The sequence below is a fragment of the Sorex fumeus genome, unplaced genomic scaffold, assembly GCF_029834395.1.
Source record: "Sorex fumeus unplaced genomic scaffold, SorFum_2.1 ptg000009l, whole genome shotgun sequence".
Taxonomy (NCBI): Eukaryota; Metazoa; Chordata; class Mammalia; order Eulipotyphla; family Soricidae; genus Sorex; species Sorex fumeus.
In genome coordinates, this window is record NW_026606066.1 from 26,090,976 (window position 1) to 26,112,827 (window position 21,852).

Genomic DNA, 21,852 nt, shown 5'->3' on the forward strand with positions numbered 1-21,852 from the left:
ATTTCCCTGTGAAAATAAGTATATAAAAGTGGGTACCAAGTAGTTGCTTTGGAATTTTAATGAGTTATCCGATGAACCTCTCTTTGATTGAGATTTCTAAATAAGGCTGTGATAATCTGATAATTGTCAGAAATTCCTTAAATTTTGTTATCAAGAGCCATTATTGGCTTCTCTGGGCCAAGAAATTCCCCTAAAGGTCATAGAAATTGCTTTCCATTCATGATTAAGCCAAAGCAACAGCCAAGAGCTAAAATATTGCCACAGGGGTAAGTCAAAAAACAATGAAACCATTACATTTTTTTCATTTCCTTCATATTTCCCACGCAGTTGCTGCCTTCCTTTGATATTGGTGCGTGGACAGAAGACGATGTGGTAAGCTGCTTCTGTTCACGCCTCGTTCTGTTTGGGCGGGTCTTTCTTATAGCAATCCTGGGGTTTAGGAGGCAGCTAGACGACTGGAGAGATAGTTCTCGGGTTCAGCTTGCTTGTCTTGCTGCAGCCAAGCCCATTTCAGTCTCTGTCACCACACAGTCTCCTGAGCACTGCTGGGGAGAACAGAACCAGGAGTAACTCCTGAATCTTGCAGGGTATGGCCTAACCTCCCCCACCCACGTCCCCAATAAATAAAATTAAATGCAGCTATAGGGCTGTGGGTTATAGAAAAATCCTGCTTTAGGTGAGGTTCACAAGGTTTATACTTTTCTAGTTTTTAATGCAGTAATGATGAAAAATAAGGTTTCAAAAGCAAAGCAAGGATCTCTTCAAATATTACAAAAGAATTCCACCACCCTGTTTTCCAGGAAGGTATTCCAGAATATAGAAATAGATACTGAAAATAAAAACTCAACGACTGAGTCACAATACCAATTGAATATACTTAAAAACAATTGAACAAACAAAAAAAATGCCACCACCACCACAACAACAAAAATCTTTTATTTTCCTGAAATACAAGGAAGGCGATTGAATCCTGGTGGGAAAAAGAGCTGGCCCAGGCAGTGCTGAACTGGGCCTGCTGAATGAGGGCCCTCTCTCCTCAGGCTTGTTCGTATCTGCCATGTCCCTGCTGGCCTTGTGCCTGGAGAATAGGCAGGGCCTCCTGACCATCCCAGTCCCTGCAGCATGAGACCCACTGGCCTTGAGGATTTAGCCAGACCAAGTCACTAGATGTCAGCCCTGGGGGCAGACCTCGAGATAGACTCCCTCTCTTCTACTTGGCCTATTGCATATCTGTGCCAATTTCCTTAGTGAGTCACAGGCCTGAGGTCTGTGCTCACAAATGATGGAGGCTCAGACCTGTCCAGGTCTGTTTTATAAGCTCAAGAAGACAGTGAAAGAAAGGGAAAATCTGGGCCACCAGCCTTAGAAGGCTCCTGCCCCAAGGGATCTATGCCAGTAGCGAGGTGAAAACCCACTACTGGAAACCCTTCTCCTAACTCCGCCCAGCTCTCTGGACTGGCCAGGTCCCCCCCCCCCCCTCCCCTTTGTACTCTGCAGGAGGAAGCTGCTCACAGCATGAGCTCACCTCCCTGGCTTCTCCAAGGAGAGGAAACGTGGCACCAGTTGTCTCTACTTCTTTCCATTCACTGCACCCCGGTGATTCTAGATTTCCTGCCAGCCCCACTTCATAAGGAAAGAGGGCTTAAGAGTGACTTCACTCATGGGCCTGCATAGAATCCCTTTATCTCTGCTGCAAAGTTGGCCCCTCTCATTTGAGAAGAAACTTCTTCAAAGGCACTGTGTGACATCTAGTTTTCATCTTTGCTCTGATGGTAAGTGGTATGCGAACCATTTAAATAAAATGCAGAGTCCAGGGCTCCCCCGGAGAATTGACAAGCCTGGCTCTTGCCTCCTTTGTCTTTTGCTTCACCCAGGTAATGTGGCAGGTTAGCATTTATCAGGTGCCAAGTAAACTCTCTGGTCTGAGGCACCCTGGGTCCAGCCTCATTCTACTCACGAAGTTCAGGACCACACCCAGGTGCTTCAAGTCCTGACTTGGAGCAAGGCGCGTTCTCCCCAATTCTCTGTCCTCGGCCATGCAGTTCCTGAGGTCTCCCTCAATAATGCAGGGACCCACAGCGCCTCCAAAGATTATGCAAGAATCTTCTCAAATGGATTTTTAATTATCCCACATTGGAAGGAAAGTACTGCTCAGTTGTCTGAGACCCCCTGAGCAGCTCCAATGTGAAAGACAGCTGTTTTAAAAACTATCAAGAAAAAAGCTTCCACTTTACCTTTGTAGTGGAACCAAGAGTTGCAGAGATTTTAATCTGTTGAAAATGATGTGTTCTGCTGTGAAGTCTGCCCCTGGGCACGTATGAATCTTCAAAACTTTGTCTTCTCTTTCACAGTATTTTTGGGTCCAGCAGCTCGTCAGAAAAGGCAAGTGGAATAACTTACCTTCTTATTTCCTAGAGCTACCTTTGCTCTGGCCGTGACTGAGTCTAATGTGATTCTGCCTCTAATCACTTCAGGGGACTCTTCAGCAGAGATGAGTATCTATGCCAGCTTGTTTAAGGAAAACAACATTACCGGCAAGCGCCTGCTTCTGCTGGATGAAGAAGATATGAAAGACATGGGCATCGTCTCCAAGGGACATATCATCCATTTAAAGGTACCTCAGAAAGGGGGCAGCCGTTCCCAGCATCCCTCCCTGGGCTCCTCCCAGGAGGAGGGAGAACCATTTGTGGTGTCAGAGCCTGAGGAGTGAGAATGGGTTGAAATACTTTTCTACCAGTCAGTAATTCATTCCTGCCCTCATAACCTCCATTCCCATAATCCAGCACCGAATGGGCTAGTGCTAACCGGAGAGAGTTCCCTGTACACACCCTATAGTGATGCTAGCCTCTGGCGTTCTTCGGTTTCTGGAGCAGGGGACAGCAATTCAGCAGTGACATTACAATGAAAACAGTTAGAAGCAGAGTGCAAAGTGTCGTGTCAACACCAGAAATGGGAAAAGTATTGCAAACTATAATAAATGCAATTTATTATAGTTCTAAATTATAATAAATACAATTTTAAAACTATAATACATACAGTTTTTAAAGAAGGGGGAGGCAGAAGGCTTCTGGAAAAAAGTTAGGAAGAAACTGAAAGCCAAGGACCAGTAGGCCATTGCCAAAGAAAAAATGACCAGTAAATGACCAGAGGCACTGCCTAAGAATAGGCCTCAGTGTGTGAAACGGGACCCAACAAAAAGCAGGTGTAGCACCGAAAGTCCAGCCTATTCAGGAAGATTAGGAGGTGACTCTGGTGGCTGACAGAATTCAGGATGCCAGACTGTCCAAGACCTGAGTGTAACCCGAGCTGACAGACCAGAAGTCCTGGAAATGCTGTGGAATTTGTGATCCATCCTTCCTTCCTTCCTTCCTCCCTCTCTCCCTCCCTCCCTCCCCTCTTCCTTCCTTCCTTCCTCCCTCTCTCCCTCCCTCCCTCCCCCTTCCTTCCTCCTTCCTTCCTTCCTTTCTTCCTTCCTCCCTCTCTCCCTACCTCCCTCCCTCCCCTCTTCCTTCCTTCCTTTCTTCCTTCCTCCCTCTCTCCCTCCCTCCCTCCCCTCTTCCTTCCTTCCTTCCTTCCTTCCTTCCTTCCTTCCTTCCTCCCTCTCTCCCTCCCTCCCTCCCCTCTTCCTTCCTTCCTTCCTCCCTCTCTCCCTCCCTCCCTCCCCCTTCCTTCCTCCTTCCTTCCTTCCTTTCTTCCTTCCTCCCTCTCTCCCTACCTCCCTCCCTCCCCTCTTCCTTCCTTCCTTTCTTCCTTCCTCCCTCTCTCCCTCCCTCCCTCCCCCTTCCTTCCTTCCTTCCTTCCTTCCTTCCTTCCTTCCTTCCTTCCTCCCTCCCTCCCTGCCTCCCTCCCTCCCCTCTTCCTTCCTTCCTCCCTCTCTCCCTCCCTCCCTCCCTCCCCTCTTCCTTCCTTCCTCCTTCCTTCCTCCCTCCCTCCCTCCCTTCCTTCCTTCCTCCCTCCCTCCCTCTCCTTTCCTTTCCTTTCTCTTCTTGCTACTTTCTTATTTTCTTGCTTTCTCACTTTCTTTTACTTTCTTTATCACTTTATCTATTTTTCCTTTTTTCCTTTTTCTCTTTCTTTCTCTTCTCTCTCTCTTACTCTTCCCCCCCCCCTCCGAGATTTTGTACTGCTCCTCAGCAGTATGGGGGCCACCAGAGCTCTCTCTTTGGTGATGCCCCTGGGTCATGAGGTACCAAAGATCACACTGAGGTCCCAGCTCTCCAGGCACGTGCTCCAGTCTCTTCCCCTCCCCCTCCCCCTTCCCCCCCCCCCCCCCCCCCGCTTTTGTCCTGGTCATTGTAATTTTGACCTGGAACAGACTCCACCATGCCTGTTTTGTCATCTCTCATTTTCCCAGAAATACAAGCGTTTTCCTAAAAACTTTAATCCAGTAGTTTCAGAGCTTTTAAATCTGGTTTTGTGGTTTTGTTAAGAGTTTGGCAACAAGACCTGGACTCTTTGTTTGTTTTAGTTACTCAAACTAAATAAGAATTGCTGGCCTCTTTGTGGGCATTGTTATTAGTCAGAGGTGTGTTTCCAGAGAGATCCCAGGATAAGCTCAAGTTTGCTTGCCAAACCTCCTCCACCCCAGAGTGGGTAAATAGAATGGTCTGCAAAGGTTAAAAAGAAGAGAACAACAAATTTTTTTAAAGGGGGGAGCCTCTTTCCAAGTCCATATTTCCACAAAGGTTTTACCAACATACCAACTACTTTCCCCCTTTTCCTCAGAGAACAATTGGATTTTCAAAGGAAATCCCCACCAGAGTCCCAAGAAAACCCACCACTGCCATCCTGAGGACTGTCTCAAGCAATCCTCCCGGGGGCCTGATGGCTGTGAGGCTGTTCAAGGGAATGGAAAAGGACCATTTCCAAGACAAAATCTATGTTCTGTGGGTAGACCAGTAGTACGGCAGGCAACCAACTCCAGGTCTGTCTGTGGCACCACAAAACACACCCTGAGCACCATCAGGAGTGATTCCTGAGCACCAAGCAAGAACAAGCCTTGAGCACAAACAGTTGTGGCCCCCAAACCAAAAATGACTGAAAATAAAATTCCGCCCTTGCTCTCTTTCCTCTCTCGGGAAACCTCTAGGAAACCTCATTTGAGATGTATACTATGTATCTCAAAGACTGCCCCAAACTCAACTTCTAATTATCATCCTGTTCCGAAAAGTATCGTTGGATGGGCTACAGTAGGAAAAATTGTTTTCTCTAGCACAGAGATGTTGCAGGTTCCAAGAGAGAAATCTAGTGGATCTTCTCTTCATCAGCAGGTGCTATAAAAACATGCTTCCATCTCCCCTACTCCTTTGCTGTCTTTGGCGGGGAAAAAAAGTCTCACATTCCTTAAAGAATAGTCAAGAGAAAAAGGGAGCAAACCACGAGAGTTCTCCAAAACAATTTTGATTTAAATGTTCCCAGACTTGACCTAGGACAAAGTGCTTCCTTTTTGCTGGTTGTATATCACTGCAGCAAGCAACAGTCAAATGTATTGACTGTTGTTCCACTAATGCAGCAAGACCGGGCCTGTGAAAATGAGGAGAAGAATCTTGCCCTTTGGGAATGTACGTCCCAGAGAAGAGCTGAAACCTGTTCAAACAGCTCTTCAAGACCCAGAGTTTTGGCAGCGTGGAGGGGAGGACCTCTTCAGTACCTCTTGGGAGGGATGGGTACAGGAGCTTTGGAGGAGAGTGTCAGTAGTAAGCTTTGGAGTAGGGAAGTTTTTGGAGCCCTAGCACTGGAGCTGGATCATGGAGCAAAGACAGACCTTGGAGTGTAGGCAGGCCTAGGATAGGAACATTCTAGAATAGATCAGAAGGAGTTCAGTGAAAAGGAGAGAACAAAAGAAACTAAAGGAATAGAAAAAAAAGACAAGGGAGCAGTTCTTGGCTGGAGAGATAGTACACGCATCAGAACACTTGCCTAGCATGTAGCTCACCCCATTTTGATCCCAGACATCCTATATGGTCCCCTGTGCAAAGAGCCAAGGGCAAGAATTGAGCACTGCCTGCAAGAGTTGAGTACTGCCTGGTATGGCCTGACCCCCTCCCCCTGCAAATGACTGGTACACAGCACATAGCTCTGTCCAATAGGAAGACAGGTGTGCAATAGAATTCTTTTTTCTTTTAAGTGACACAAATTTTTATTGAAAGAAATTTATGTAGAGGTGAGTAGAGAGAAAGAACTATGTTCAGGAGAGAAGACTGGCTTATCCAGAGTGGAAAAGGCCTGAAATAGAATTCTTGAGACACAAGGAGGAAGGGAACATGGGAAGTCTGAAGAAATGACATATTTAGAACTCAGCTTCTGGAGCTGGAATGTGACTCAGTGGTAGAGCGGATGCCTCAGGGGCCTGAGACCCTGGGTCCAATTCCTGGTATTCACTCTACACACACACTTTTTTTTCTTTTGGTTAAACTTTGCTTTTAGAAGTTGTAAAGTGGATTTAGATGGAGAAATTGGCTGTGAATGACCAGTTCAGAGGTGGTAATATAGAGCAGTGATACTCTAAATTATTGGCCCCTGCAGAAGTTATAGCTGTTGGTCCTCAGACTGGACCAGGGCTGGTCTTAGGTTCAAAAGGGCTTACACTGATACATAGTAGTAAGGCCTCGCTGGTGTAGTGAAAATTGGAAGGGAAAGGAGAGGCTACCCAACAGACCCAAGAGGTGTTCCCAGGCTGGAAGGAGAGTGCAGTGAGATGCTGCCAGGCCAAGGGGAGGCTGGGACGTGGTCCTTCATGAAAGCAGCCCTGAGATCACACTCAGCAAAAGCCCTTTTATGTGAATGTCTAGAATCACAGATCCTGAAATGGGACATAGACTATTGGCTGTCAGGGATGGAGGCAGGGAGGGACTAGAGTGACAGTTTAATGGTCTCCTTTGGGTAATGAAAAAGCATTAGGACTGGATAGGGCTAATGGTTGCACAACTTGGTGAAAGTTTTCCTTGTCCCTGAATTGCACCCTGAAACCCTTTTCCCTGATATTCTCTCCCTCCTCATCTTTCTTCTCCTCTCTCCTCTCTCTCCTTGTCTCTACTCTTCTTATCTCTCTGTCTCTCCCCCCCCCACCACCACTACCAACTCCCCCTTGGCTTCATGCCTTCAGAAAGATATGCATAGGGTCAGGGAAGCAGCTCAAAGGGCTGAAGCACATGCTTTGCATGCAGGAACCCTCAGTTTTATCTCCAGCACTACATTGTCCTACAAGCACTGGGAGCTGACCCTGAGCACTGCCAGGAGTAGCCTCCAAACAATACCAAGTATCATCCCCCACTCTAACACTAAGGGAAAAAAAAGGAAAGAAAAGGAAAGTAAGCAAGAATGCACATGGTTCAAAGGAGGCTGGGAAGAAGAGAGGGGAAGAGCTGCCTCAAAAAAAAAGGAGGTGGAAGAGAAGGTGCCGCTAACACCATGGCTGAAGTGATGAAAACAGGGTCTGATGGTCAGCACAGCCAAGTCACATGAGTTCTGGGCAAGGATCTGAATGGAGGTGGAGAATGTGGGCCTACCCACATGACATGGTGTGTCTACGCCAAACAATGAAATAGGGGTTGACCAGCATCTGTGGGGGGACCATGATGTCCTCCAAAGTCCTGGATGAATCTCATGTGCTCATCAAGATAACACTGTAATCCTGTCCTCCTGTTTTCCATCGATTTGCTACAGCGGGCACCAGTAACGTCTCTATTGTGAGGCTTGTTGTTACTGTTTTTGGAATATCGAATACACCAAGGGGAGCTTGCCAGGCTGTGCTGTGCAGGTGGGATACTTTCGGTAGCTTGCCAGCTCTCCAAGAGGGACAGAGGAATTGAACCCGGGTCAGCCGCGTGCAAGGCAAACGCCCTACCCACTGTGCTATCTCTCCAGCCCATTCATCAAGATAGTTCTCTCAAAAGCAGGCCTGGACTGTGCCATGCTGCCATAACCCAGGCAGCGTCCATGCCGCTGTCTAGGGAACCCACCTACCCCCAGGCACATTCAACTGCTAAGCAGGGCTGTGGGTACTTCTGACAAACTCACAGGAGAAGGGGTGTGGGTGGGGAGAAGGGTCATGAAGGCTTGCTCTGGCAGGGGCTGGAGAAGTGCCCAGTCAACACTCTGGGAACATGAGGATGGATAATGCTTCCAGCTGGGCCTCACAGGGCAGGACACCAGCTGAACTCCCACAGGCAGTTTAGATGCAAATACACGCGTGGACACACATACATACATGTTCACATATAAGCACAATCACACATATGCATATGCATATGTATGCTCACACACAGTCATGAGAATGTATCCTCCATTCCCTGCTTTTTCTCCAAGGGACTCACTGTGTTAGTTTGATGTCCACCATCTCAGAGGGTCTCTCAGTTCTTACTTGGGTGCTGGACACTGGTGTGGTGTGGGCTCCTTCTCTTCACCCCTTTGCTGGGGGACTCTTGTGTACAGTGGCTGCCTAAGGGAGCAGGGCTGAATGTGCAGTAAACATTCATTACCGGAGCTGGAGCAATAGCACAGCAAGCAGGACTCTTCCCTTGCACACAGGTTCAATCCGCAGCATTCCTTAAGGTCTCCTGAGCACTGCCAGGAGTGACTCCTGAGTGCAGAGCTGGGAGTGTAGACCCTAAGCATTGCTGGGTTGGGCCCCAAACCTACATCCCCCAAGCCACCCCCCCAAAAAAAAAAGTAAGCATTCACTTGATAAAGTGCCAGCAGCTTTTATTTCACTTCTTTAAAATGCATCTAATTTGGCACTTAGAACTCTTAACAGGGTCTGTTCCATACACCCCCCCCCCCCCAAAAAAAAGCTGGGTTATACCTGATGAGTTTTAAAAACTTGTAATTTAAATTACCCTTTCCCTTATGGGTTCTCTGTGCTTTGTGGAGTGGGCTTGAACATATACCTACAGAAAAGCTCTTCCAGTGCAACTACCCTTAAAATGAGACTCCAGCCCTGATGGAAGTTTCTGGGGATAGAGGTTGTTTTTCCCACAGTCGTTCAGGGAAACACCAGAATATTACCTTGTCACCACTCAACTGGTGTTTAAAGTATAGTTTCATTTATTGTTTAGCCTGAGTTTTAACGTATTTAAAAAACCTTCCCTGTTCCATTAAAGAATCACAAACTTCCTATATAGTGCTTCCAACAACTGATGTTGCTTCTCAATGTTGAATATTAACATCCCCAAGGTATTTTATGAACTGCAAAACAATACCTTTGTATGCGTACAATACTTATAATCTGAGTACTTGCAGATCATTAATAAAACCATGTAATTCTCCCCCCCCCCCTTTTTTTACAGTCAGCCATTGAGAAGTTAACTCATGATTATCTAAACTTGTTTCACTTCCCACCGCTCATTAAGGTAAGGTGTTTTCCTTCTTATTGAAAGTATGTGACTTTTATTGACATGCACACCTGCCACATCCACACCTACATTTGCAAAGGTCGGCAACAAATGTTTGAAGTGCAATTCCATCATCTCTGCCCAACAAAAGCCCCTTTGAGTAAAGCCAAGGGTGCACCCTAAGCGGAAGTCCCTTGATCCCACTAAGTTGAAATATCAACAGTGCCTTTCCGGTAAGAGCCACACATGTGAGCTGCTCAAGTGGCTGGGGGGTGGAATGCAGCCTTAGCAGCGGGTACCTCTGGCCACCCACCTGTCCCTTGAGACCTTTGTCTCACATATAAATCACTGAGAGAATTCACACATTCTAAGGTGTGCCCTTAGAGGGGTGGGAGGTTTATTGTCTGGATAAATTTTCATATAATCATCATTCATTTGTATATAAAGGTGCATTGTTGTAAAATTAGTAGACCTTTGCAATGAATAGCCAAAACGTTTCTCATTCATTAACCATGTTTTCCTCCCTAATGTTGTCAAGACTCACTCTGCCCCCCCAACACACACACACACACACACACACACACATACACATACACATACACACACACACACACACACACACACACACACCTGTCTAAGCCCCAGGTAAAACATCATCCCTCTTTGGAAATTGCCTGTGACTATCCTGAGTGTTGGGACCACAGAGGCTGGAGACTCCTAGTATATGCCCAGGTGCTTAGAGCCTCTCTGGGTCGAACTGAACCAACAGCACAGGATGCTTTGTGAAAGAAAGAGTGACTTGCTTTCTAGTCACCCAAGTTCTTTAGGGCTGAATATGCCATTTCTCTTGCTTTCAGTAATTTTAATTTGTGACTTAATCTAAAACATTTCAAAGTCAAACATCATATTAGTTTTGGAAGTGAAAAATAAGTGCTGAGGAAACCAAAAGACAAGAACTACCTATGGGCACAGATCACTCCTGGTGGGTAAGGAAAATGCCCCAGTTCTCTCTCTCCGTCCAGCACTATACAGAAAAGAGATTTCAGCCTTTGCATTCAGACCACCACTGGGTCCATACTCCAGTCAGAGGACTAGCAGTCAATTGACAGTACTCAGACTGTGGTATTCGGCCTTTTTACACCTAAGGACCAGCATTGGTCCACAGAGCTGTGGTTTAAATCTGCTCCATGACTGGGAAGATATTTTTGGCTGACCACCTGAAAATATCGGTAAACTGCACTGCTACATGGACTACAAGTTGACAAATGAGTATCTAGAATGAATAGTGCTTTCTTATTTTTTGTTGTAGGACTCAGTGGGTGAACCTGAAGAAAATGAGGAGAAAGTAGTGAACCTTGAACTTGTTTTTGGTTTTCACTTGAAACCTGGAACTGGCCCACAGGTAAATCATCTTTTAAATTCTTTGAATAAATAACAACGAAATCTTCTCTTTTTCTTTCCTGAAGATCTATGATTTCAGTCCAGCCCCTACCAGCTGGTCACTTGAGTTTGAACAAATTGACAGATTTTGTAAGGTAGAATTGAGCGGACAGACTCCCAACTACTCCTGGTACAATGCCAGGTGCCTCACACTCTCATTCAGCTAAATCCTTCTGGGAGATCACCCACACACTGGAGGAAAGAAGCACCAGACCAGGGATGGGTGCACAGGCCCCAGTGACTGGCACTTGGCATCACAGCTTCCTGAGTTTGGGTCCTCTTCTTTTCCCTTTTCTTTTGGGAACCACACCCAGAAGGTGCTCAGGGGGCCAGAGCAATAGCACAGCGGGTAGGGCATTTGCCTTGCACGCGGCCAACCTGGGTTCGACCCCCGGCATCCCATATGGTCCCCCAAGCACCGCCAGGAGTAATTCTTGAGTGCAGAGCCATGAGTGACCCCTGAGCATTGCTGGGTGTGACCCAAAAAGCAAAAAAAAAGAAGGTGCTCAGGATTATTCCAGGCTCCAGGCTCTGAGTTGCACCCAGCACCCAGAGGTGTTTAGGAGACCACACAATACCTGGGATGGAGCCCAGGTCTCCTGCGTGCAAAGCCTGTGTTTACTGAGCATTCCTTGGCCCAATGCCTGTTTCTTAAGTGTGTCTGGCTTATAGTTGCAAAGTAAAGCAACACTGAGAGTGGAACTATTAGGCAAGATGAAAACTCAAAAAAAAAAAAAAAAAAGGAAGGGGCTGGAAACACAAATGAGCCATTCAAAATAGGGTGGAGCATTCTATATAGGATGGCAGGACCTTTAACCAATACTAACTTCATTGAACTTTTACATTAGGTTGCTTCGGATTTTGTTTTCTAGGATCTGAAAAATTATTTTGCACAGGTGGCCTATGAATTAGAACTGTAGTATGTTTGTGTTACTTTGGATGACCACAAATGGCTTACGGTAACACTGATTTCCATTCACACCTGTGTTCCAGGTGTACAGAACTGAGAGGTGTGTGCTACGATCTGTCTCTTATTTCACAAATGAGGAAACTGAGAGGTTAGAGGGTTTAAAAAAAAACAAAACAAAGCAAACAACAAAAAGCATGTGTGTCCAAGAGTTATATATCCAGCGAGCAACAGAACTGGGATTTGAATGCTTGCCTCTGGACCCCAGATCCAAGTCTTTCACTATTTCACCATTCATCCTTCTCATTCTCCTGTGGAAATAACCGGCCCGTAGCCAGTCACTCCACAGAGCTGGTACAGGCTTAGTGGGCTCATATAGCCTTTGCGAATCAAACCCACTCACCCAGAACTTGGCCCTGGAAAGAACTGAAAATCACTTGGGAAGAAGCTTCACCTGGAGCATCACAGGATCCTCTTTCTAGACTGTATACAGTGTCTCACCTGTGCCACTGCAGGTATAAGGGTGTTTTGCTGAGTAGAAATATTGACTTCCCATGTTTTGGATATAGAACTTGATGAAATAAATACTGCTCTAGTTCCAGCTTTCTTGCACATGAGCACTTTTCCTTTTTCTCTGGGAAATTATGTCCATTCCTATTGTTGATTCCTTATGGAGATATAAGAGGGGGCAGTGGGGCACCAGAGATTGCAGTCATAGGTCCTTGCTTGCAGCTGACCATATTTGAACCCTGACACCCTATATGCTCTCCTGAACACTGCCAGGATTGATCACTGAGTGTGGAGCCAGGAGTTAGCTGTGAGCATTGTTATGCGTGGCCATGCCTCCAAAAGTGTGGGTATAAGAGAGTTTTTTCTCTCCACTAACCACTAACCAAGGTCCTTTTTATCCCTAGAGTCTGTATCTGTGGGCACCCCTAAGTCCATCTGTTGTTAAAATGCACATTTTAATGTGACTTCCTCTGTATCCTCGCCTCCATGGCACTTTATTTATGAGTGGTCTGTATTGAAATCTCATTAAAACTTGTCAATGTTAAGAAGGGAGAGTTTCCCTGGAATAGACTTGTCAGAAGGTATCTCAATCAAAAAGTTTCAGTTAACAAAGAAACAGCTCATTAATATTGAAATCTGTAAAATATGTATTTGGGGTTAAAATCAGAGGCTGCAAGTGCTATTTGAGACCACATAGTGGTCTGGTTTTCACTCTACCTACATGGACTTCTGGAGTCCTAAGTGAGCCCTGGGTCTGCAGTTGCCACAGCCTTTGATAATTGGCTGATCCTTAATCATCTCCATGGTGTGAACATCATCTATGCATATTCAGCAGACCTCTGAGCTCTAGGACAGATGCTCTAGTGCAGTCAAAAAGTACAGTTCTGGCCCACAAGGATCCATTGCTTATGGGATAAAATAGACAAGACCAGGTTAGGGATGTGGTTCAGTGGTAAACCGTGTGTTTTGTGTGGTGAGATCCTGGGTTCAATCTCCAGCCCTGGAAAAATGAAAGGGAGGGAAGGAAGAAAGGAAGGAAGGAAGGAAGGAAGGAAGGAAGGAAGGAAGGAAGGAGGGAGGGAGGGAGGGAGGGAGGGAGGGAGGCGAGAGAAGGATAGAGATTAACAATGGTTTTTAAAAATATAAATAATACTGGTTTTTTTATGATAGCATGCATGTTGATCAATAGAAACAGTGGATGGGCATTGGAAGCAAACATGGAATGAGATCAGAGAAGGTTGTTAAAATCTTGCTCGTATAATTGATGCTTGAGCTAAACTGTGGAAACCCTTAAGATTTAATAAGTGGGAGAAAAGACATTAACAGCAAAAGGAAGAGCATCTGTAAAGGCTCAGAAGAATGAAACCAGGAAAGCTTTTCTTCTTGGGACTATCTCCTTTTGGTCAAGGTGTATGGGGACTGCCAAGCAGTGCTCAAAGGATCACTCACTGTAATACTTGGGGGGGAGATGTGGATCAAACTCAGAGTCTAGTACCTGGAAGGGTGGGCAGGAACAAGGAAATCTCAGTTCACATGGTGGGGCAGAATATCACTAGGTGTTGCCCCAGAATACACCCACTTCTCCCACATCAGTGGGAGAGACCCTCCAAAAAAAAAGAGGAGGAGGATGAGGAGGAGGAGGAGAAGGAGGAGGAGGAGGAAGAGGAGGAGAAGAAGAAGGAAGAGGAGGAGGAGGAGGAGGAGGAGGAGGAGGGGGAGGAGGAGGAGGAGGAGGAGGGGGGGGAGGAGGAGAAAGAAAAGAGAGTTAAAGAATCTCGGAGTGGAGCAATAGTCCAGACGGTAGGGTGCCTGACTTGGATGCAGTCGACCCTGGTTTGATTCCTGGCCCCCCATGTGGTCCCTGAACCCAGTAAGGAATGATCCCTGAGCACAGAGCCCTGAGCACTTCTAGGTGTGACCCCACAACCAAAAAAAATCTTATTTCCATTTTGGTGTTTTGATTTTTGTTGTATTTTTCTGGGCCACACCTGGCAGTGCTCAGCGCTTACTCCTGGGTCAGTGCTCAGGGATTGCTCCTGGTGAGGCTCAGGGGACACAAGGAATGCTGTGGATAGGAACAGGGTGGCCACATGTAAGGCAAGTGCCTTATCTATCTCTCGGGCCCAAAACAGATTTCAGTCTTAGCAAATAAGTTGAAGGTCTCTCAGAAGCACTGAGGAGGCTCATTCATGGAGCAGGAACCAGGCTACAGTAGAAAGGACCCCTGGGCAGTGACACAGATGGCAGGGTGAAAGGGACGAGGAGCAGAGCCCGGAACACAGGAAGTAGAAGAGAGCCAACTTGCCGAGGAGAAGCAGAGCAGGAGGCTGTGGGGGTTCTGAGGATGGGCAGCTGGATGGACACTGTTATCACGGAAGAGATGGAAATGTGAGCTGTACAATATTGTAGCCCATGAGTTAAAAGTCTGACAGTCGCTGAAACTGGGAGCTCATCCATGCACACCTTTTGGAGAAGGGATGAACATTGCAATGGGGCTTGAAAAGACATAGGAGGAAGTAATTACCTAATGATAATGCTTAAAGCTCATATTTGGTACTTCTTCCTAAAGTGCCCATGTTATTTCATAAATGCCATCTCATTTATCCCTCTGGCATGTCTGCATGATCCGTGATCCGTAAGGCGCAGTATTGTCATCCCTGATCAGGAAGCAGCAAGAGAACGTGTGCTGCAGGCTTGAAAGAGGGGGAGACAGCTGAGAGCAGAGAATTTGTCTTCATTACGCTCTTGGCGTTCAACATGCACTGGCTCTGATACCTGACCTGAATTATTGGAGTCACGTGTAAACACAGCTTGTCCATAATCTTCGCCTTAGAACCCTCCCCAGTCTCCAGACCCAATCTCTTCAGGAATTGCCCCTGCAAATGATGTGCTCTCTCCCTTTCCTTTTCTGGTCCAACTTGGCAGAGAAACTATTGTTGGAGCAAAGGCAACACTGGCAATGAAAAATAGTGAGAATGGTTTTTACTCATTGAGTTGACCTTGTCCTAAAGAAGAGTTAGTGACTGGTTCAATGAAGTAGCATTTACCATGGCATTGGCAGCTCTTGGGTCTTTAGCACAAATAGTTTTAGCTGTGGGCATTGGGAGGAAGAGGAGGAGGAGGAGGAGGAGGAGGAGGAGGAGGAGGAGGAGGATTATTTTAGACTCTCCCAAATCATTTGCAAATCATTTGCTCACATCATTGTTTTGTTTTTTGGGGGAACCATATTGGGCAAAATTCAGTGTCTCTTCCCTCAGGGACCACTCCTGGCTAGGTTCAGAGGACCCTTTGTGATGCCAGGGATTGAACTTGGGTTCGGCTGTGTGCAAGGCAAGCACTGCTGTGCTATCACTCAGACACCAATGCTCTTGTAACTGTCACACTCCCCCAGCTCAGGGAGCACGATCCATGTGCCATCTGCAGCAGGACTCTGGGAAGCCCAACCGTGTGGAGACATTCCAAGGATTCAACCCCCCATGTCACCCTGCCTCAGGACCCCTATCCCCCAGAGCAAATCTCTGAAAAAGCCACAGACAGCGATGTGTCTGCTCACCGGAAATGGCCACTAGCTTTGTTTCATGGAGGAAAGCACCATGTATTAGCCCATCTATAGCCTTTCACTTGGCACCAAAGGAACAGGGGCTCCAGGATTTGCCTCCCGACTCCCCTCCTCCTCCTGAAATAGGCAACAGCAAACCGTTTTGAGACCATCTCTCAGAGGCTCCCCACTCAGGAATACCCAGTCACTTGTGTGGGCCAGGAATTAGCAACCAGCCGCCCCAGTCATTTTCTTCCCATCACCTTTCCTAGACAGTGTGGCAAGCGTCAGAAGGGGGCTCCGGAGGAACCCTGGGGGTGCCCTGCTGACTCTCCAGTGCTGGACTCTTGGCTCCCTGTGACCTCACCACTCCCCTTCCCTGGGAAGAGTCCTGGGAACAGATGACCTCCACCCCACAACTGGGGCCCTGGTACCCACAAAGCTCCCCCCCCCCAGGTGCCCAGCAGTTCTGTTCCCTCTTGAGAGGTCCTCTGAAGGGGCAAGCAAATCAGGGAGAGAAAGAGATGATTTTAAAGCCATGAAGGTAATTAATGGCTCCCTGGAGCAAAAGGTGTTCTCATTTCATTCTCTCCTTCCTGTGTTCCTCTGCACCCCTTGCCCTTAGGATCAGTTAGCACTTACCTTCTTCCATGTCCCACCCCAGGAATTCAGGCGAGATCCTTACTTCTCTGGTGGTTTTCTTCTATAGGTTAGAAACATGAATTTAAAAAAAAAAACCACTTGTATTGTGCTTCAAGGTCTTTATAATGTTGCTTCAGAAATGTTGCATTTAATAAACTTAATTGAATCTCCAGGCCCTTGCTTGGAGCACTATACATATCAAAAACTGTGAAGTAGGGCTTTTTCCCCCTCCCTATTGTGTACTTTTTATAAATGGATAAATAAACACGAATAAAATAACAGAGCACAAAGGAAAGGATTTTATAAGGAAGTAAAACGTTAACACCTTTTAAAAATACCAGAACAGCTCAAAGCTACACTTTAATATAGCTTGTTCTTTTTAAAAATCTAATGTAGGGGCTGGAGCAATAGCACAGCAGGTAAGGCGGTTGCCTTGCATGCAGCCGACCCGGGTTCGATTCCCAGCGTCCCATATGGTCCCCTGAGCACCACCAGGAGTAATTCCTGAGTGCAGAGCCAGGAGTAACCCCTGGGCATCTCCAGGTGTGAGCCAAAAAGAAAAAAGAAAAAAAAAAGAAAAATCTAATGTAAATGATTTGGGGAGATGGCTCAAAGGCTTTACATGCAGGATCTAGGTACCTCAAGGACTCCAGGCACCTCACGGAGCCAGAAGCACTCTGGTGGGAGTATTTTCTGTGTGTAGCCAGGGATGGCCCAAAATAGTAACAACACAACAACTAATAATAAGTCTATAAACTCCTGCAATGGGGGTATGTGTATATGCCTATTTATACGTAAGTATATAAACTTTCTGAGTTGAGATTCTATTTTAAAAAAAGAAACAAAAAAGCAAGTTTCAACTGAGAACAAAGAAACAAATATAATTCATAATTTGACTTCAGGACTAGAGAGTGGCCAAAGACCTTGTCAAACAGGTCTGGCAGCCTCTTCTAAAAGAACAGAAGAAGCAGAGATGTTCCATCCTTAGTTGCCGATATACCAGTAGTGGAGGGTAGAAATACTGTCTCCCTGCCCTAATGCTCAGTGTTTGCAGATGTTCGTGGTTTGAATACCCTCCTCAGTTTCCAGTTCCCACACTGACCTCACTGACCTTGCAGTTGGGAAGGGGTGTGAGCAGTCAACTCATGGAAGCCAGCTTGGACTCACGATTGGATCACTCTTACTTTTATTTAATCAAGAGTGAATTGCTTTTAATAAATAGCAAGGAAATAGAGGTTTTAGAAATTACAGATATATTGTTGCAGCTTTCCAGCTAAAAAAAGGTTTGTAATTAGTTCAAAGAGAGTCCTGGTCTTCCAATGAAGTCACTATTGACTTGGGGTTTTTGTTATTATTGACTCATCAATATACTGACCACATTGTAAGAGTCACTGATTGTAAAAAGGGGCTTGCAGGGAAATTCGCATGTTGGAACTCTAGTTGGATCCCTTATCATTGTATTACAATGTGTGGGTACTCTCTGACCACCCCCAACATGAAAAGGTAAGAATATACATATGAGAACAGACAAACTTGTCCTTCCCTTTCTTTTTTATATGTTGGGCTCCACTCAGTGGTACCCCAGGGGCTATTCCAGGCTCTGTGTGTTCAAGGGGTTACTCTCAGCAGTGTTTAAGGACACCTCAAGCAAGGCAAATGCTAGGTCCGTTGAGCCAACTCCTGGCCCTTCAGAGAAACATTTTTTAAAGGGTTAAATATATATACATACTCCTGAAATTATGAAGCCAAACTCCTGAAGTTATGTAATATTGTAAACGAATGGCTAAAATCAATATTTAGCTTTTGTTTATTTTTGTTTTGTGACTTTACCCACCTGTGCTCAGGGCTTACTCCTGTCTCTGCACTCACGGATCACTCCTGACTGGGCTCAGGGAACCATATGAGGGGCTGGGACCAAACCCGGATTGGCGGCATGCTAGGCTAGCACCTTACCTGCTGTACTATTGCTCCTGACCTTATAATTTTGTTCTAAATGTTTAATTTGTGAATTTCTAGGAAAAATTCTAGGACTGTCATTTTTGGGAACTCCATGATGACAGGCACAGTTGTTGGTAATAATCGAGGAGCTATTGCTTCAGAGGCAGCTTTTCCAAAGTCTCTGGGGGATCAATCTACGTTCTGTGAGAGAAAACCTCCACAACTCAGTTTCCTATATTTTTCTGAACCAAAAGTTAGCTCTTGAGAATAATCAACCACAAAAGGGACAAGCTAGATTGAATGAAATTCAAAGCACTGTGTTAGAAGAGCAAAGATCAACAGCAACCATATTGATCCTGGTCTGGTCTGTAGAATTTGAACTGTGAGTAGCTCAGAAGGTAAACCAATGCTACCAGTAGACCAGTACTTTGGTTTTTTTTTTTTAAATCCTTCCATTGTGACTGTTTCTACAAAGCGGAATTCATAGTGGGGGCACCTCAGTAGTCAGAAAGAGCTAGTTGCTTCTCTTATTATTACAGTAAAGACTGGGAAGCTCTTTATTAGGTGTTTTTTTTTGGGGGGGGTGGAGGTGGGGGAGGGTGTGCATGAGGAGGGTTGTTGGTCCACACCCCACAGTGACCAGGTGTAACTCCCGGTGTAGTGCTCAGGAGTTGTTGTCAGTAATGCTGGGGATTGAGCCTGGGCCCCCACATGCAAAGCCTGCACCATAGCCCTTTGAGCCACGTCCCCTGCAGTTACTTCTTGTGGCTGCTCACTGCAACTGCTCACCCTCCACACGGAGGAAAGAAGTGATTTCCTTCCTGTTAGTAGTTGTTGGGTCAGAGCAGTAGCACAGCAGGTAGGGTTTGCCTTGCACGCGGCTGACCTGGGTTCGATTCCTCCGCCCCTCTCGGAGAGCCAGGCAAGCTACCGAGAGTATTCCACCGCACGGCAAAGCCTGGCAAGCTACCCATGATGTATTTGATATGCCAAACACAGTAACAACAAGTCTCGCGATGGAGACGTTACTGGTGCCCACTCGAGCAAATCGATGAACAACGGGAGGACAGTGCTACAGTGCGTATTTGGTGGAGTTATCTGTGGAGCCATGGAGGGGGAGGGCAGAAGGAAAATCTAGTCAGAAGGAGGGCTGTTTTTATATTTTGAGAATCCTAGAGGAAAATATTTGCAGCTACAATTCTCAGCATTAAATTTTTTTCCATAGTACTTAGGTTAGCCCAACCACATTCTCTGAGAGTCAGGAAATCCAGTCTGAGACAGACTACATTCTCAGTTATTTCAGAATCGGCAGCATGTCTTACTATTTTCTCTCCTTTCACATACCTTCCAATTTCAAATTCACTTTAAAAATAATAATAATTCAGAAAGTTCTTTTTAAATATGTCCACACACATCTGCACCCATTTCAGGTGGCCGAGTGTGTAATGCATCAGATGAGAGCATGTCTCACATGATTTCTTCCACTGTATTTTAACATCATCCTAACGTCCCTTTTTCCTATGCAAGTCAAATAACAACCCCCCAAAAGGCAATAAAACAACCTTATCTCCACTGGTGTCTAGCTGGCACCAATCTGCCCTGACCTTTGACACGGGCCATTGTTAAGGGTATAACGCATTTACATATTTTGCAATAAAACATCAGTTATTTGCATTACTGTGTCAAGTTTTATTTGATTCTTTCACCTAAAAATGACTCATTTTCCTTTCTTGTATTTTAAAAACCAACTACTCTAAGCTTGTTTGAGAATAATCAAAAATTGCCCATTTAGCTAGAAGTCATTTTCTTTTCAAAAGGCAAATGTTATTTAATCTTTCAGCTGTTCATTGTGCCATCATAAATACTTTCTTTTCAGCACAGTTGTGGGGACTGAAATGAGCCCACTAATTGCCTCCCATTTCGACTGACATGTGGTGGTTTAGTGGAAAGAGAACACAGCGGGGAGAAGGAAATAGGAGGCTGAGAAAATGAGAGCTAATTATTTTCACTGCCTCATGTCAGGCTCTGTGTCAGCCTTGTTTTTACAAACTGGAAGGTTTAGCACTAAATAAAACAAACTGGCGTCATGTTTTTATATACTGGCAGTACCATGGAAGCAGCTGCGCATCTCAAAGACAATATAATGCCTGCGTTCGCATGGACACCATCTGACAGACAGTGTGAGCCACGGCTAATGAGGACATCACAGTGGTGCCAAGTGAAAGGTGCTGAATTATGTATGATTCTTCATCAGTACAGCAATAGTCCTGTACATCATTATGAGACATTGTTTTGCTGAAGAGATTAAAACATTCTTAGTTCCAGACCCTGCAACCTATACGCACTGAAAGAGGTTATTAATGGAATTTTTAGGGAGAGTTTCTTGTGGATTTCTTTTGGGTTGAAAAACAAATCTCGTGGGACAAAGCTGCTCTGGGTCCTGACACGGTATAGATAAAGAAGAGAAGCAAATTAACCATACTTGCATTATCTTTCCTTTTAAAGGCAGCATAATAAAATAGAGTGGCGCGGGGTTATACATGATGATAAATAACCAGGTGCTCTCATGGGATGTTCCTCTCGTCTGCCTTTAAAACAGCAGGTTTTGGCAGCTGAGCAAGATAATAGCAATGCATGTAAAGGAGCCATCGGAGGCCTAAATCATCAACATCTTACTACTTTTAATACCAGCATGATCAACATTTCTATCATGTTTCTATTTCATCTTGCAGTTGCTTCTTAACATTTCGCAACCGTCACCTGCTATGATACTGTTTCGCTTTTCCCCCCTCTTGAATCTTTAAAAACTTTATTTCCGACCTCTCTATTTTACATTTTAAAATGTTTCAATTCAGGTCTTTTCAAGGCGGAAGGAGCCTCCTGGCTAGAATCCTAAGCATTCTCTTCTGTCTTGAATTCTCTGTTCTTGAAGGGAAGGCTGATGGGGATTTTAAAAATCTAAGCATCTGTCCTGGGCATGCCCAAGAGTTAAATTCCAATCCCTGCCCAGCTAAGTAAACTTGCTGCAAATCATCATTGTTTCTGAGCCTTGGTCTGCTTATCTATAAAATGGGGGTAGTGTCAACATACAGTAGGACAGAAGTGTTAGCCACACTTGTGGAATATAAAATATCATAATATGAGACTAATATCCAAGGACAGTAGAGACAAGGGCCAGGACGATTGCTCCACAGTTGGAAGCCTGCCTTATGAGCTGGGGGAGAAGGTAGCTGGGATAGAAAAGGGATCACTAAGTCAATGATGGTTGGAGAGATCACTTGGTATGGAAGATGGGTGCTGAAAGTAGATAAAGGACTGAACATGATGGTTTCTCATTATCTGTATTGCAAACTGTATTGCCTATAAGTATAGAGAGAGAGAGTTAGAGAGAAATTGTCTTCCATAGAGGCAGGGGAATGGGTGGGATGGGGTTGGGAGAGGGATACTGGGGACATTGGTGGTGGAAAATGTACACTGGTGGAGGGATGGGTGTTCGATCATTGTATGACTCAAACTCAAACATGAAAGTGTTGTAACTATAGCTC

At 45.6% G+C, this 21,852-nt stretch overlaps 1 protein-coding gene across 3 annotated transcripts in view; it reads left to right on the forward strand.

Moving 5' to 3' along the window:
• Nucleotides 1-21,852, forward strand: part of MAP3K20 (mitogen-activated protein kinase kinase kinase 20) — a 187,925-nt gene that overhangs the window by 144,318 nt on the left and 21,755 nt on the right. For all 3 annotated transcript variants that reach the window (XM_056110344.1, XM_056110345.1, XM_056110346.1), the window contains exons 12-16: nucleotides 328-372; nucleotides 2,352-2,382; nucleotides 2,475-2,614; nucleotides 9,288-9,350; nucleotides 10,642-10,734. In XM_056110344.1, the coding sequence (XP_055966319.1) occupies nucleotides 328-372; nucleotides 2,352-2,382; nucleotides 2,475-2,614; nucleotides 9,288-9,350; nucleotides 10,642-10,734 (372 nt within the window). The remainder of the gene's footprint in view (nucleotides 1-327; nucleotides 373-2,351; nucleotides 2,383-2,474; nucleotides 2,615-9,287; nucleotides 9,351-10,641; nucleotides 10,735-21,852) is intronic.